Source organism: Sceloporus occidentalis, unplaced genomic scaffold (genome assembly GCF_023333645.1).
Source record: "Sceloporus occidentalis isolate IW3139 unplaced genomic scaffold, rSceOcc1.0.p SCAF_3, whole genome shotgun sequence".
Lineage (NCBI taxonomy): Eukaryota > Metazoa > Chordata > Lepidosauria > Squamata > Phrynosomatidae > Sceloporus > Sceloporus occidentalis.
The window spans coordinates 189573596-189589611 of record NW_028316983.1 but is presented as its reverse complement, the minus strand read 5'-3'; the positions used below and the strand labels follow the sequence as shown (position 1 = coordinate 189589611).

The following is a 16016-nucleotide window of genomic DNA, read 5'->3' as shown; positions in this document are numbered from 1 at the left end:
GAGTCTCTGGGTTCTGGGGAAAGAGTGGGATACAAATAACAACAACAAAACAACATGGCGCCTGTGTGGCATTTTAAAGCGCAATGGTGTCTGAGGAAACTGAAGCGTTGGAGGGGTTTCTTGGGATTGTTTTGGAAGCATGATCTTGGAGAGAAAATGGAGGCCAGGAGGAGTGGCGACCAGGCTCTATCCCGGCCCTTGTCACATGCGGGAGGGCGGACTATAAAACAGCCGGGGCAGAAGGGAGGCTGCGGCGAGGGGCTGGGCTTGCAGTGAGGGGATTGTGGTTGTTGTGTTGGTTGGCGGGACCGGAGAGCTGCCGGCCTGGCGCTGCCTCGAAACGGTGAGAGACAAAGCAATGGAGGGTAGGTGGCTGTGTTTATCTCTCTCTCTCTCTGTGTGGAGGCAGCCTAATGTAGTGGTTTGAGCGTTGGACTGGGGCACTGGGAGGGCAGCGTTGGAATCCCAGCTCTGCAGTGGAACCTCTCTGGGCAAGGTCACACTCTCTCAGCTTCAGAGGATGGCACACCCCAGCAATGGATACACACACACACTCCTATATACACACACACATACACACACACACACACTACTACACCCCTCCTATACATATATACACACATGCACTCCACTCTCTCTCTCTCTGTATATATATATATATATATATATATATATATACACACACACACACAAACACACTCCTCCTATACACACACACATACACACACTTCTCCTATACATATATACACACACACACTTCTCTCTCTCTCTCTTTCTCTCTCTCTCTCTCTATATATATATACACACACACACTCCTATACATTTATATATTAACACACACACATTCTATCTCTCTCTCCCTCTCTCTCTCTCTATATATATATATATATATATACTCTCACACACACACACACACACACACACACACACACACACACACACTTCTACCAATAGCAAATAAATTTCTGTACTTCTTATCAGTACACTTAAGCACTCCCTAAGTGGTTTACAATGTATAAGCTCATTGCCCCCAACATTGTAGAGACCTTGAGCCCCTGGGCTGGTACTGAACTCGCAATCTTGCGGTTTGTGAATGAGTGAGTGGTTGCAGTACAGGTATTTAACTACTGTGCCACCAGGGCTATACATACTCTCACACTGCTATACATACACACCTCTACACACATACACACCTCCTATACATATATACCACTCACTCACAAACACAGACCACAAGGTTGTGAGTTCAGTACCAGCCAGGGACTCCGGGTCAGTCAACTCAGCCTGGCATCCTTCCATAGGCTACTAAAATGAGTACCTAGCATGTTGGCAATTAGCTTACACATTGTAAACCATTTAGTACATCAGTAAGTGGTATAGAAATGTACTTGCTATATATGTATTTATATACACATGCGTGGATGAGCCATGCATGCTTGGTGCATGCTTGATGGGGGGTGTGTGTGACAGCCAGAGTTTAAAAATTCATTCTGCTGGAATGCTGGGTACACACACACACACACACACACACATATATATACACACATACACACACCACCAAGCATGCATGCTTTGTCCACACTTGGCTCAGGGAGCTTTTCTGCCCTGAGGCTGAGAGAGTGTGACTTGCCCAAGCGCCAACTCTCAAACCACTACTCCATGCTGCCTGTTTCTCTTCTGTACCCTGTTACTGTGTTCTGCTTTCAAGTCGTTTCCAACTTCAGGCAAACAATTCTATCGGGAGGGTTTCGAACCCTGATCTCCAAGAGTTGTTGCCCACACTCTCAAACCACTACCCCATGCTGGCTATCTTTCTTTTTGTTTCTTGTTCAGATGTCCTACCCATCAGAGGAGGACCAGGCACTGCAAAAAGTAGGACATTCCAGCAAAAATGGAGGAAGTGCCCACATATAAAAGCTTTAAAAAAAACAACACTCTTATAAATATAATGCATGCTGCTCTAGTCAAGCTGAATGTGGAGGACGTTTTGGAATTTCTCCTAGACAGAAGGCAGGAATGTAGGACAGGTCCTGGAAAAGGAGGACCAAGTCTGCTCGCCCTGTATTTTATATATATATATATATATATATATATATTCATGCTTCTTAGTCATGCTTGAAGTGGAGGATCTTTTGGAGATTCTTCCTGAACAGAAGGCTGAAATAGACAACTTGTCCTGGAAAAGGAGGACCAGGTTTGCTCACCCTGTATAATATATACATTCATGCTTTGTAGTCATGCTCAAAATGGAGGACATTTTGGAAATTCTTCCTGGAGAGAAAGCTGAAATGGAGAACAAGTCTTGGAAAAGGAGGAAGACACCTGGTCATCCTGTATATTATATAAATTAATCTTTCTTAGTCATGCTCATGAAGGATGTTTTGGAGATTCCTCCTGGACAGAAGGCTGAAATGGGGGGCATGTGCTGGAAAAGGTGGAGGAATTCTGGTCACCCTGCCTTCAAGTAGTTGCCTATCATAGGATTTTCTTGGCAAGGTTTCCTCTCAGAATTTTGCCCTCCAGGCGTCATTTGTGGCGTGTGGAAGCTTCTCCCCCCCCCCCATAGATACCGTCTTTTCCCCTCTTCTTGCCCTCTTGGGCTGAGCACTCCCTTTGGTTTATAATCATAGCCCAGCAACCTCTTGGGCAAGTCACACTATCTCAGCCTCAGAGGATGGTCATGGCAACCCCCCTCTGAAGAAACATGCCAAGAAAACCCTGTGATAGGTTTGCCTAAAGGTCGCTATAAGTCAGAAATGACTTGGAGGCACACAACCAGGGTGACCAGATGTCCTCCTTTTCCAGGACATATCCTATATGTTTGTTCAACAGTGGAACACACTCCCTTGGAGGGTAGTGAAGCGTCCTACTTTGGAGCTTTTTAAACAGAGGCTGGATTCCCATCTGTCAGGGGTGCTTTGCTTCTATGTTCCTGCATGGCAGGGGGGTTGAACCAGATGGCCTTTGAGGGCTCTTCCAACTGTATGATTTTATGATTTTACATTTCAACCTTCTGTCCAGGAGGAATTTCAACATCTCCATTTTGATCATATCTAAGAAGTATGAATTTATATTTATATGAGTGTTTTTAGCTTTTATTTGGTAATGCTGACCATGTTTCTTGAATGTCTTACATTTTGTGGTGCCTTGTCCTCCTTTGCAGTTAGGACATCTGGTCACCCTGCACACATCAACAACAAAGCAGGAGTTGGTTGAGGAGTGGGTAAGTCAACGCAAGAGAAGAGGGGAAGAAGAGCCAAGTGGGGGGTCTGGCTTTGGTTTGAAGCCTCACTCTTCTGTTTCTTTGTTGTTGTTGGTGGTGTGCCTTTAAGTCGTTTCTGACTTGTGGCAACTCTAAGGTGAACCTTGGCAAGATGTGTTCATGGGGGTTTGCAGTGGCCATCCTCTGAGGCTGAGAGATTGTGGCTTGCCTAAGATTACCGAGTGGGTCTCCATGACTGTGCTATTCTCGAACCCCTACACCATGCTGCCTCTCTCTTCTGTTTCTTGTTGTTGTGTCCCTTCAATTTGTTTCCTAAGGTGAATTGCTTATAGGGTTTTCTAGGCAAGATTGGTTCAAAGGGGTGACTTGCCCAAGGTCACCCAGTAGGTTTCCATGGCTGAGCAAGAATTCAAACCCTGATCTCTAGTGTGGCAGTCCAACCCTCATACCACTGCACCATGCTGGTTGTCTCCCATCTGTTTCTTGTTTTTGTGTGCTTTCAAGTCATTTCCAATTTAAAGTGTCCCCTAAGGCAAACCTGTAATGGGTTTTTTTTGGAAAGCTTTGTTCAGAGCCGGTTTGCCATGGCCACCCTGAGGCTGAGAGCATGTGACTTGCCCAAGTTCACCCAGTGTGTTTCCATGGCTGAACAGGGATTTGAACGCTGATCTCCATGGAGGTTGTTCAACTCTCAAACCACTACTCCATGCTGGCTGTCTCTCTTCTGTTCCTAGGCTGCCCCATAACATCACAGCAGGGGCCCTTTCTGGTTCCTTTAAAACAGAGCTGTTTTTGACAACATCAGACTGACTTCACTTGGAGACAACTGCATGCTGAGGTTTTCATGTGCAGGACGGGAAAACCTCCTCCCTGCCTCTGAGCAGTCACAGGCATATCGTGTGACTGGCTTCTTAAATCTTTTGTGCTGAATTTGCTGAATGGCTCGGACTGGTTGCATTGTGAAGTTGGGGAAGTTTTTTTTTAATCCAGTTTATTTCTTTCAAAAACCTAGGAGTTATTCACACTGTAAAAATAATCCAGGATGAACCCGGGTTAAATCTTCATTGTTCACACACATCCCGAGTGCACCCAATTTGGGGGGGGGGGGGTGCCAACCCCCCCCCCTTAATCCAGGATAATTGATATTGGAGTTTTCTCCAAGTTTTTAAAAACACATTGTTGGTAGTGTGAGTAACTGATATGAATAGAAACAAATAGACACTGGGATAAAACACTGCATACCAAAAAAGGGGGGAGGGGGCTCCGAATGTACTTGCATTGTCGGCTCCATCTTTATTCGAATGCTTGCACATGTGAACAACCAAACTTGCAGAGTGTGAATAACAAACCCAGAATGTGTGAGTGAGATTATTCACACTGTCACACTAGTAAAAACGATCCCCTAGCCGCGTTAGTCTGGAAAATCAGTATGCAGTGGGATCTAGTAGCAAAGAAGCTGGTAGCATGAGCTTTCATAGACCATCCTTCTGCATCTGAGGAAGTAGACTCAAGTCTACGATAGCTCATGCTACTAACTTCTTTCTTTCAGCTACCCTCAAAGGTGCTACAAGAACCCTTTGCAAATACTTTATTTCTTTGTTGGAGGGGGGAGTCCTGGAGCAGGGATATCAAGCTTGTCTGACTTGAAGAATAGTTTGATTTTGTCACAGAACTACATGCAGACCTTGCACAAGATCAGTTGGTGAAAAACGTGTATACAAATTGTTTAGAGTACAGTATCCATGGATTTTTTTCCCAAAAATTCAAGCATCTACAGCTTGAAAATACTGAAAAATCTACATAAATTTATATATAAATTACTATAAGGGACACCAGTTTATTTATGCATTGTATTTAATTAGACTTGAGCATCCACACATTTTGGTATCCATGGTGGATCCTGGAACCAAATCCCAGCGGATAACAAGGGCACACTGTACTGTCATTCATGTCATGTGGCTGACATGATGTATGTGTGTTCAGGTGTTGTGGGTGTATAGTGTTGTAATTACACCAGTATAAATGACATGCTGAAGCCACTGCCACACTGCAGAATTAATGCAGTTTGACACTACTTTAACTGTCATGGCTCCTTCCTGTGGATTATTGGGATTTGTAGTGACACTACAGCTCACTGACAGAAGACTGAATATCTCACAAAACTACAGATCCCAGAATTCCATAACATTGAGCCATAACAGTTAAGGAGGTATCAAACTGCATTCTGCAGTTTAGATGCCACCTCAGATACTTAAACTGGATACTTAAATTGATACTTTACTCATTTAATAAAATTAATAAATTGATACTTACATCAATAAATAAGATAAATCAAATTTAAATAAAATTGATACTTAAATTAATTTAAATGATGGATATAGTCTTTTGAAAAGAAGCACATCCTCTCCTAGAATGAGACTTAAATAGTCAGAAAGTACCAAATCCCAAATCATCTTGGAAGCTAAGCAGAGTCAGGTCTGGGTTAGTACCTGGATGGGAGATTGCCAATGAATATCAGGTGATGTGGGCTACATTTCTGAGGAAGATAATGCCCTCTGAATATTCCTATTGGGTCCTGTGCAAGGAGGAAGGTTTTACTGCTGCTACTTGTTGTATTTGGGTTTTTTTTACTGTTTAAAATAAATTGGTGTTGCAATTCATTCAATTTTCACTGGAGCATGTATAATGCGAGCAACAGCTGTGACCTTATCTCTTAAAAAAGAAACTAACAAACTGCTGAACTGAAAGGATTGTTTGATTACTGGTTGGACTAAATAACTGTAAAGTTCAGATGCAGTGGATGTTCCCTTAAACTTTATAGTTTGCAATGTGTGATAATAAAATCATGGTTCAAATGAAAACTACAATTTGCAGGTTTCCTCTGAAATCCCATTCAGATCTCACCACAGCTGAGTCTCCCTACTTTATATTTGTACTTGTTCATGAAACATGGTTATTAGATTTCCTGTGTTCTAATCTAATCGGTCCCACCTTATAGCTGCATTACTGCATGGTGATCTTGGCAATCAGGATAGGAATTTCTCAGATTCATTGGTGTAGTAGTACATTTTGAGGTTCAGACAGTGTTGAAATAGTTTCTAGCCCCCAAAGAGAGTCCAGAAATGCACAGAGCTCTGTTGCTCCACATCTGTCTGTTCCCCCACCCCACAGACGAAGTTCTTAGAACAACATGCAGTTCATTAGGATCAGATGAGAGTCATAGAAAAGTGAGCTTGTAAAGGGCAAGACAGTGGTTAGTATGCTGGACTTTTTCTGGAAATTCCTGAGGATACATGGAAGAGACATATACTGTGTACACTTATGTATAAGGCTAGAAATTTTAGTCAAAAATTGACCCCAAAACCTTGAATCAGTTTATCCACAGGTCAGTGTAAGTACTGTATTTTAACTCTTATTATAAAAAGGATCCATTCTCTGGTGAAAGGGAAGTGTCCTGGAAGGACTGACCGCCCTCTGCTCTCCCATCCATCCAGCTTTTATTTAGTGTGAACACAATCAGCTATGCCTGGTGGAATTTTGTAAGTTCTTTGGCACTGTTTTCCTTTGCTTAATCTTTTAGATCATTTATTACATACCCTTAAGTTTTACCTTCAACGTATCCACGGACCATATCAAAATCCATCATTTTGGCCCCTAAACCTGCCCTCAACTTATACATGAAATTAATTTATAGTCAAGTATATATGGTAGTATCCCCAAACATAATTTGCATGCCACCTCAGAGTTTTCCAAGCATGTCTTTTCCCAGAAAAATATATACTAAGTAGTTTAGGTCAGTGGAATCATTTTTGCTAATGTCATCAAACCACTTCTGCAGTTTTCAGGGACAGCTTGTTTGTAAAGCTAATGGATCCTAATTGTATATTCAAGACCAAGGCACATAATTACATCAAGGGTGGCCTAGAGGGATAGCTTTCTGGGAAGATCCGCAACTGCACATAAGCTGCTGTGAGAAATGTATCTGGGTTTAGAAGGAATGGGTTAGGACTTGGTAGATGTTGTTGTCCTGGCCCTGTTCAGATTTGTATTTTTTAATTTTTGGTGGCTAAGTGCCCCCACCATATATATATATATATATATATATATATATATTAGTTTGCCGACATAGTTCGACAGAGAAAGTGCAGCCCTGGGGTCCGAAGTCTTGTGGCCCCTGGACTCCTCCTTTTATCGCAAACAGAAATGGTTAGCTCCATTTTGTGAAAGCTGCCAGGAGCAGGAATTCTTTCAAACAGGAAGCAGCCTTTTCTCCACACTTCACCATCCAAAAATAACATTCTTTTTTCAAAGCCAGAATGGACTATTGGCCAGAGCTGAGATTTGGAGCAGACAGTTTTGGCAGTTTGTGTAGCTCCAGAAGTTCCCTGGACCAGACAATTGCCCCCTGACCATATATAGGTGACCTCCACACCATTTAAAAGACACCTATTAAAATGTTTAATGGGTTTTAATCTGCACTATTTTAAGTATTTAAATGGTTTAATGTGTTTTTAGCTTTTGCATTCTTATTTTTAAAAATTTCATAGTTGATTGTTTTGTATGATGGCTTGAGATCCTTGGATATCAGGTGGAATATGGATCTATCATTTTTAGCTCAAACCATCAACATCCACAATTTCTTATTTTCTCTAAATGATAGTTCATTAAATAAAGAATTTTGCAAACAGAAAGAGACAGAATTTTTTTTCTAAAACAACCCATAAAATGCAGCTGAAAAAGAGGTACTTTCCTCTGCAATGAAATCAACTAAATTCTCATTATTTTATGTTGGTTTTGAGGATGCTCTAGGTCAGGGGTTACCAACTTTTTTGACTCGTGGAGCCCTTATTTCTGTGTCAGAGCCCTTAAGAAGCCTACCCTATGTCTTACAAGTTAATGGTGTTTAGGAGTATATATAATTCTTTAAATTCATTCAATTTTTGTTTCTTTCATGTTCCTGGAGCAGTCACAGGAACCTGGGAAGTGCACGCATAGTTCTAAGGGCTCCTTGGAGCACAGATAGGTGAAAAGTTAGGAGCTAATTATGAATTGCATGGATTTCAGCAAAAATGATTTCATTGGCCATAACTACTTCACCTGCAGCTGTTAAATAGTCCAAAAGAGCTTTCAGGAAAGTACAGAAGATGCATTTGCTGTGACCATATCAATGTGTGCAGGGAATCTCCTGACACATGTTTTCTACACAACACATACGTTCAGATTTTTTTCAAGTTTATGGAGACTGCAACACAGTATAGAAATACAGCGTGCCCGCGTCATACGCGGGCGCGCTTTACGTGGACTTGAGCTTATGCGCTCAAGCTGCGGGGCACGCACAGGGCAGAAGGGGTGGCGCGTCCCATTCAATTGAATGGGCGCGCGCGCCCATTGCGCGCCGCCGCACCGCCGTGCACGAGCCCCATTGTTTCCAATGGGGCTTGAGCATAGGCGGAATTTACTTTACGTGGAGGGATTAGGAATGGATCCCCGCGTAAGGCGAGGGCCGACTGTAAGCAGATGTGATGAATCATCCCACACTAGGAAGTCAGACCCTGTGGTGGTCTTTCAGCACATCTCTCTGTTACATCTGTTGACAGTTGAAATTGGCAGTGTCCTTTTTCTCCTTCAGAAGTGGGAGGGAAGTGATATCTCTAATCACTTTACATCTTCCTTCATCTCGCCACCATGCATTTCTTTTAAGTGTTTCCAAGCACCAGAGGGTATAAACTCATTGAACTTCGTCTCGACTCATACATGCTCATATTTTACTTAGAAATTTCAGATAAAACTAAATTCTCAACATAAAATTGCTGCACAACCTTAGAAAAGGACCACCTATCATATTGGTTGAAACAAAATGAATTTCTGCAGAGCTCAGACAGAATGTACTGAACTCACCAGTCTTTTTTTTTTTTTTTTTTTTGGCAAAACAATGACAATTGTCTATTCATTAAAATGGTTATTTATTTATTGTTTGCCTCACACAAAGGTTAGAAAATGAGGTGAACAACAAATGGACGGTCCTTGTGGTTTCTTACAACTCTTATGTTTGTAACTCATAAAAAAAAATCATGATTATTTATTTGTTTGTTTGTTTCCCACTCTTTTCCCAGGACTGGGACTCAGAGCAGCTTCACAGCATTAAAAAACAGTACAGTTATAATAATTTTTTTTAAAAAGTACATTGAAAAGGATTTTTTAAACTGGTCCAACATCCCAGCCTGTCCTTATAGTAATTCCCTAAACACCTGTGTGAACAGGTAGGTCTTCACCTGCTGGCAGAAGGCCATCAAGGTGGGAGCTGTTCTAATCTCCCTGGGCAGGGAGTTCAGAGTCTAGGGGCAGCCCTCTCTTGCGTCCCCACCAACCGTGTTTGTGATGGTGTTGAGAGTGAAGAGAAGGGCTTCTCCAGAGGATCTCAGAGTCCGGGCCAGTTCATGCCAGGAGAAACGGTTTGCCAAATAGCGTGGACCTGAGCCATGTAGGGCTTTGTAGGTAATTACCAGCACCTTGAATTATTATTATTTATATCCTGCCCTTTTCCTACTTTGGTATTCAGGTGGCTTACAAAGTTTAAAACAGATACAGCTTTAAAATTCATATCATACAAAAAAAATAAGAAAGAAACAATAAATTAAAAGTGATGGAAATGTTATAGTGAAAACAACTTTATTGTTGTGTGTCTTGAAATTGTTACTGACTCATGGCAAATATCACAGGATTTTCTTGGGAAGATTTGTTCAGGGATGTGCCTTCATCTTTCTCTGAGGCCAAGAGAATGTGACTGAACATAGAGAGAAATAAAAACCACTACTATTAAGGCCAAATTAAGTTAAGATGTTCACTGTCGTTTGAAAAACTTAGGAGAATAAACATAGTTCTACAGGGAGAGTATGTAATAGTTTAGTAATGATGCAAGAAGAAGCTGCCACATATGTGCCTGACAAATGGGCCAGTGTAAGCAGGGATGGTCCCAAAAGGGCCTCATCCACAGATTTGCATAATAGAACAGATTTTTATAGGACTGGTTTATTATGGTGTTTTTATGGTTTTATGTTATATAAATGAATTTTAACTGAATTGTAATTTTAAATGTACTGTTGTACTCCCGCCTCGATCTGCAGGGAGAGGCGGGAAATATATAAATAAAAACTATCATTATTGTTGTTGTTATTTGTATCAAAGTAAGTGGCCCGTTTGGTAGCCTACCGTAAGCTTTAAACCAGGGGTGGGCAATTTCTGGAGGGGCTGCATGGCCTCTTGTGAATTGCCGTGCTGTAGTAGCAAGAAAGCTACTTCTTTTTGTTGTGTGCCTTCAAGTCATTTCCGTCTTATGGTAACCTAAGGCAAACTTGTCATGGGGGTTTCTTGACGAGATTTGTTCAGAGGAGGTTTGCCATTGTCTTCTCCTGAGGCTAAGAGCATGTGATGTGCCCAAGGTCACCCAGTGAATTTAATGGCTGAGCTGGGAATCGAACCCTGGTCTCCGGAGTCATAATCCAACATTTAAATCACTATACCATTGCCACTATTTGATTTTAAAACAGTGTGTGTGGTAAGAGCACATCTCTCTTTTTTTTTTAAGTGAGAAGTGGGTTTTTGCCATCCTTCTGCTGAAATTCCACAGAGCAGCACCACATCTGGGAATGGTAGGGCCTCCAAAATCAGTTGGGCACATATGGCCTGTCAGTCATGTGCTACTCACTTCTCATTTCATGGGAAATGTATTTGACACAGCAATGTCAGTACAAATAAAACCCAATTAATGCTTAGGACAGTGCAATCAGTGCCAAGCAACCTGTCTTGGTTGCTTCCTTCTCTTAGGATATATTTGTAGAGTCACAATTTAGGGGACTATGGCTGTGTTTTGTTGAGTACAGTATCTGTATTGTAGACATGCACGATACCTCAGCCACCGTTGTTCCCTGTTTCAGCAGAGTAGAAGGCGATTAGGGTTGTGTAAGATGAACAGTTTTCTTCTTCCTTGCAAGTTAGATAGAGAATTGAGGGGGAGGGGGTGCATGAGAAAAAATGTCGATTTCCCAAGGATGTTTCCCATGATGTAAGTCATGCATTACAGTGTAGAAATGGGAGTGTGCAGAAATACCCCAAGGCATATTTCAAAATAAGAGGCATTGTTTAAATTGAATGTCACAGAACATAAAGTGTGTTGAGTGAAGTTATATAACTTGTTTCATTTGGTTACTTCCATGCTAGCAGCATCATCACAACTGCCACCAAGATAAGTAATTCAACCTACGTTTCTATATTTCCATTCATTTAAAATAGTTCACAGAAAACTGTAAAACACAGTTGTGTAGTGCAAAATAGCATCACAATAGTATCAGCAGGTAACCTTCTAGCAGAGGACAGTATTAATAAAACCGCACAGTCTTTTAAAAAATCGTATAAGTATTTCATGGATGTACAAAAGGAATAAAATCTGTAGTAATAAGGCAGCCAAACCAAATGTGAGTATTGCTTTTAAAGTTTTTTCCTGTTGTTCATCACTGGAGTGGTGGTGGCTGGGAGGCTATGTGTAAAGACGTCAGGTAGATAAAGCAAGAGCAGATAAGCTACATGCAGCCCCAACGCACTTTGGTTTAGTCAAAGGATGTTCATATAAAACATTGTCTCAGCCATTCTGGAACTGACAGGGAATACAGGGGAGGGGCAGAACCGGTTCAGGACTTGTTTCAGAGAAGGAGCAATAAACCAATCAGTTAGAGTGCCAGGGACATTGACAAACCTACTTGGAGCAAAGCTTTCAGGTCCTATTAATTTGTGACAGATCAGTATGGGATGTTGAAGGAGATGTTGAATGAGGAAAATAAAGCTGAATACTTCTGGCGTTTTCTTTGGTGGGGTTTATATGATGTGCTAGCATGCATTTCTAATTAAAATCTTGAAAGCTGTGTTTCAGTTTTGCTGATGATGTTTTGTTAAAATTCAATGCATTTTATAATTTGAACCTGTACAGCCAGATTTAAGCTTCAGAATAATAGGGTTTACACTCAAGTAAGTTTTAGTGGTTTGAGTGTTGGACTGTGACTCGAAGATCAGGGTTCGAATCCCAGCTTGGCCATATAAATCCACTGGATGATCCTGAGTAAACCTCAGAGGATGGAAATGGCAAGCCACGTCTGAAAAAACTTGCCAGGAAAACTCCATGAGTCTTAGGGTCACCATAAGTCAGAAATTACTTGAAGGCACACGCAACAACAACAACAACTCTATAGGATTGCAATCATGCTAATAGTTGCTGCTGCTGTTGTGTGCATATACACAAATATATATATTGTTAAGTTGTTTGCCTACATATGCTACTGCCCTACTGGTCTCAGCTAAAACTCATTCAGGCTAGAAATAATGCTATAAACAAATGTTGGATTGTGTTGCAACTGAAAACATGTACTTTTTAAAAATCAGATTTTTAGCCTTGTGTTCAGTGACAAGAGAAGACTTCACTGTTTACTGCTGAGCACAAAAAATGCTCAATTAAATTTTGCAATCTGCAATTGCATTGCAATATTCCAAAAGCATACAATGGAATTTCATAGCAGAAATGTTTTAAGCCATTTCCGGGAAGTATAATCGTGGCAGGGCCAGCATACGTTAATTATACAGAAACCCTGAACTACCAGCTTTCAAGATAAAGAAATCAATGGAATCTGCTTTAGAACAATGCATAAGAGCTGTCACTACTACCCCCAGATCTAAAGGTCATTGTGCAAACCTTGACGAAACTCATAAAGAGCTTACCAAATAATGTTGGGTGGCAATGAAGCCAAGGGACAGAGAAACGGCAAGAAATGTGAGATTCTAGAGTTCTCTCACAGAGCATATATTTTCAGTGCAGGAAATCCCAGCTCCTGTCCCTGGTATCTTTAAGGATTCTGCCTGAAACCATGCAGGCTGCTGCTGGTCATTGTAGATACTTCTAAACCACATGATTCATTTTGCTGACTTGATACTTATTTATTATTTAAAATATTTAAATAATTTAAATAATAATTCACAGGGGGTCCCAAGGTGATACGTACACCACAAGCAAAAGAATATTTAAAACAGTACAAAGATTTTTAAAAGTAAAAACACACTAAAATGCTATTTTCAGACATCTTTAAAAATCACCTAATAACAATCCCTAAATATAATTTTAAAATAAACTATTAAAACAGAGCAGTTTCAGACATCAAAGGCCAGGTGGAACAACACTGTTTTAGCTGCCTGCTGGAAGCTCAGCCCAGATGAAGCCAGACTACAATTTCTTTTGGTAGGGAATTGCACAGTCCAAGTGCCGCTATAGAGAAAGCCCTTTTACATGCACATACTAACCTAACATTGCAAGGTGTTAGGCATCCAACAGGACACCTCCGAGGGTCTCAAATTTGGGGTAGGCTCATGGCAGGAGGCAGTCTTTCAGATCTCCTGGCGGCTGGCCCTAAATGTCTTGTTCAGATGTTTTGGGAGGATGCAGAAGGAAGGTGGGTCTCACAAAGCTTTTGACCATTAAATGATGGAAGCACTGAATTTCTCCCTCTGCAGCAACCTAAAAAGTTAGTTTTAGTTGTTGCAATACCGCAGGCATAATGTTTAGTTATACTTCTGTGTGTGTGTGTGTGACTAACAGGATGACAACTACTCTATTTTGGTAAATAGGTTTGTGTGAGAATAGTTACACAAAATGAATTTACACTGTGCACTTGTACAGTTGGGGTAGAAGTCTGACTCTATCACATTTCAATCACAGATCCTGTAGTCTTGTGGTAGGCAACTTTGCTGGGTTTGTCCAATTTTCATCTCTAGCAATTACCTGGAAATTGCCCAAGGTTGCAAAGCTGGAAGGGTCAGGATATAAATTTCTAGGTTTACATTTTAGGGCAGGTTGGGGTTTAAGGGGACAATCTCATGCCTGTATGCAAAAACTGCCACTCCTGGATGCTTCCAGGGCCAGACATTTTGTTGTTGTTGATTTGTCATCATGGAGTTATTATAACATTATAACATACTCTTTTTTAAAAAGCTGCTTTGAAATGGAACCGGTTTAGAACGATGTTGGAAGCAGTGATTCTGTAAGAATGGACAAAGAATAATCCAGTGAGTTCCCAGAATTTCAAACTGGTTGATAGTTTGAGCCTATGTGCCAATAGGAACTGTAATGAAGCATGTATGTGAAGGAGAAAACATTATTTGTTGTTAAGTACCCTCAAGTCAACTCCAGCTCATGGTGACCCTGTGGATGAGAATCTGGAAGACCCCCTGTCCTCCACTGTCCTGCTTAGGTCCTCTAAACTCAGGCTCGTGACCTCCTTGGTTAAGTCTGTCCATCAGGCATTTGGCTTTCCTCTCTTTCCTACTACCTCTACCTTTCCTAGCATTATTGTCTTTTCTAATGAGTCATGCTTTCTCATGGTGTGGCCGAAGTACAACAGCCTCAATAACAATATGGTTTATTTATATTTCCCGCCTCTCTCTATGGATTGAGGCAGGATTGCAACATTTAAAAAAATCACAAAAACAATAAAAATACAATTAAATCCTAAACCCTTCTCCCTATAAAATCAATACAAAATTCAACAATTAAAATAAACACATCAAAAACGTGCTCTGTGATAGTTAGATGGAGTGGGGTCATTAAGGATAGATATGGCTATCTTACTCCAGGAAGTCAGTCGGGGAAGGCCTTCTTAACAGCCTTCTTGAAGGCATCTAGAATGGTAATAAGATGGATCTCCTCCAGCAGGTCATTCCACAATTCCGGAGCGGCAGAGAACAAGGCCCTCTGGGAAGTTGCAACTACAGTTGTCCCTCCATATTCGCTAGGGTTAGGGGAACAAGACCCCTGTGAATATGGAAAAACCGCAAATAACAAAAACACTGTTTTTACCTGAGAGGACACCTCTCTAGGAATCTCTAGGTCCTCCAGTGCAACTCTGTGGTCAATGTCCAACATACACTGACCATAGAATGGCACTGGAATAGCTACAAATGGTCTTTCAGTGCAACTTTTAGTTAAAGTTGACCACAGAGTTGCACTGGAGGACCTAGAGATTCCTAAAGAGAATGTATTAATGAAATCTGTGAATAATCAAATCCACAAATATCAAAGCCGCAAATGTGGAGGGATGACTGTAATCTAGTCTTCTGCGGCTGGAGTAAATTCTTCCCAGATCAATTTGATCATCTTGGCTCCCACGGAAAGATCGCACTTGATCTTGTTTGCCTCTTTGGTTGTCCACAGTGTCATCTGCGCTCTTCTCCAGCACCACATATCAAATGAGTTGATTTACTTCTTAATGGCTTTCTTCAGTGTCCAGCTCTCACATCTGGAAATGACGATAGGGAATACAATGGCTCTGACTTCAGTGCTCTGTTGTATATCTTTACACTTTAGGCTCTTGTCTAGTTCTTTCATAGCTGCCCTTTCCATTCCTAGTCTTCTTCTAATTTCTTGTCTTCAGTCGCCATTCTGAACATGGTTTGAACCAAGGTATGGGCTCTCTTTATTTCGATTTCCTCATTGGATTTTAGTATCCACAGGGGATTCTGGAACAAAACCCCAGTGGATACCAAAGTGTATGTTTGCTTTCTGCTTATGGGTGCTCTGTAACATGTGGGTGGCCCCTAGGGGAATGGGACACTGGGCTTGATAAGCCATTGATCTGATCTAGCCCAGCTCAATATGAAATAATTTTAAAAAGATCATCTGAATTATTGCCTGCTGATTTAAACCATTTCAAGAAAGTAGAACAGATTTTGGAGTCTTATGTCAGGTATAGTATAGCCCTGC

General features: G+C 41.2%; 1 protein-coding gene across 5 annotated transcripts in view; it reads left to right on the top strand.

Moving 5' to 3' along the window:
- The first annotated feature begins 220 nt into the window (after nucleotides 1-220).
- Nucleotides 221-16016, top strand: part of LOC149317258 (oxysterol-binding protein-related protein 1-like) — a 103280-nt gene continuing 87484 nt past the window's right edge. The window contains exon 1 of one of the 5 annotated variants that reach the window (XM_089517195.1): nucleotides 221-365. In XM_089517195.1, coding sequence (XP_089373321.1) covers nucleotides 359-365 — 7 coding nt within the window. In that variant the 5' untranslated portion in view covers nucleotides 221-358. The remainder of the gene's footprint in view (nucleotides 366-16016) is intronic. The other 4 variants (XM_089517193.1, XM_089517190.1, XM_089517192.1 and 1 more) reach the window with 4 other exon arrangements.